Source organism: Condylura cristata, unplaced genomic scaffold, assembly GCF_000260355.1.
Source record: "Condylura cristata isolate star-nosed mole 26May11 unplaced genomic scaffold, ConCri1.0 scaffold00026, whole genome shotgun sequence".
Taxonomy (NCBI): Eukaryota; Metazoa; Chordata; class Mammalia; order Eulipotyphla; family Talpidae; genus Condylura; species Condylura cristata.
In genome coordinates, this window is record NW_004567127.1 from 2,444,252 (window position 1) to 2,445,383 (window position 1,132).

The following is a 1,132-nucleotide window of genomic DNA, read 5'->3' on the forward strand; positions in this document are numbered from 1 at the left end:
GCCGCCTCTCACTGCTTGCGCCCGGCTTCCAGGCCGCCACTGTGAGACCTTCATCGACGTGTGTCCCCAGAGGCCTTGCCTGAACGGAGGCACCTGCGCCGTGGCCAGCAACATGCCCGACGGCTTCATCTGCCGCTGCCCCCCGGTGAGTGCCCGCTCCCCGTGCGAGGAGCCCCCCGCTCAGCTGCCCAGCCCCCGGGGGCGCCCCGGAGGGCATGTCGCTTGAGTCAGCGCCCTCGGAAGAAAGCTCTTGGGGTTTCCGCCAGACTGCTGGGGATCGCCCGGGGCCAGTGAGGCCCCTAGCCCACGCCATCAGTCTTCACCCCTGCCCGGTGGGGCGTGCGGGGAGCCTCTGGGAGTGGCGGGAGATTTTCCGGGAAGGCGGACGCTGTCGGGGTCTGAGCCGGCCAGCGGCCTGCCGGGCTCGCCCCTCGGCGGAGCCGCCCGGAGGAGCCCTGTCGGCCCTCCGCTGCTCGGTCTCGTTGCCCCGCCGGAGGCTGCCTGGAGCAGAGACCGCCCTGCGCGAGACCCAGAAGAAAACTCGCCCTGTAAGCTCGGGGGGGCCGAGCAGGAGGAGGCACGGGCCGCCCGTGAGGTGCCCGAGCCCACGGCGAGCTCCTGGCTTGAGGGGCCCCGGGGGCTGGGCGGGTGCCGCTGCCTCTCCAGCCTCACCCCGGTGCAGGTGCCGGCCCGGGCCGCGCCCCTTCTCCCCTCCCGCCCGAGAGGCCTCCCCCCGGAAGTCGGTCCGGGGGGGGCTGTGGCGGGGCCCCAGCTGCGCCCAGACTGGCGGGGGGCGGGGGGGGTGGCAGAGCCCCATGGCCTGGTCCTCACTGTCCCGCTGTCCCGCAGGGATTCTCGGGGGCCCGGTGCCAGAGCAGCTGCGGACAACTGAAGTGCCGGCGAGGGGAGCAGTGCGTGCACACGGCCGCGGGGCCCCGCTGCTTCTGCCCCGACCCCCAGGACTGCGAGTCCGGCTGCGCCAGCGGCCCCTGCCAGCACGGGGGCAGCTGCTACCCCCAGCGCCAGCCTCCCTACTTCTCCTGCCAGTGCGCCCCGCCTTCCAGGGCTGCCTGGACGCCGTGGCGCTCAACGGCCACGAGCTGCCGCTGCGGGACGGGCGCAGCAGCTTCGC

General features: G+C 74.6%; 1 protein-coding gene across 1 annotated transcript in view; it reads left to right on the forward strand.

The window, feature by feature from the left end:
• The window catches only part of NOTCH2 (notch 2), a 92,487-nt gene that overhangs the window by 81,005 nt on the left and 10,350 nt on the right, over positions 1–1,132 (forward strand). Inside the window, exons 19-20 of the mRNA XM_012730013.1 lie at positions 33–145; positions 850–1,046. Coding sequence (XP_012585467.1) covers positions 33–145; positions 850–1,046 — 310 coding nt within the window. The remainder of the gene's footprint in view (positions 1–32; positions 146–849; positions 1,047–1,132) is intronic.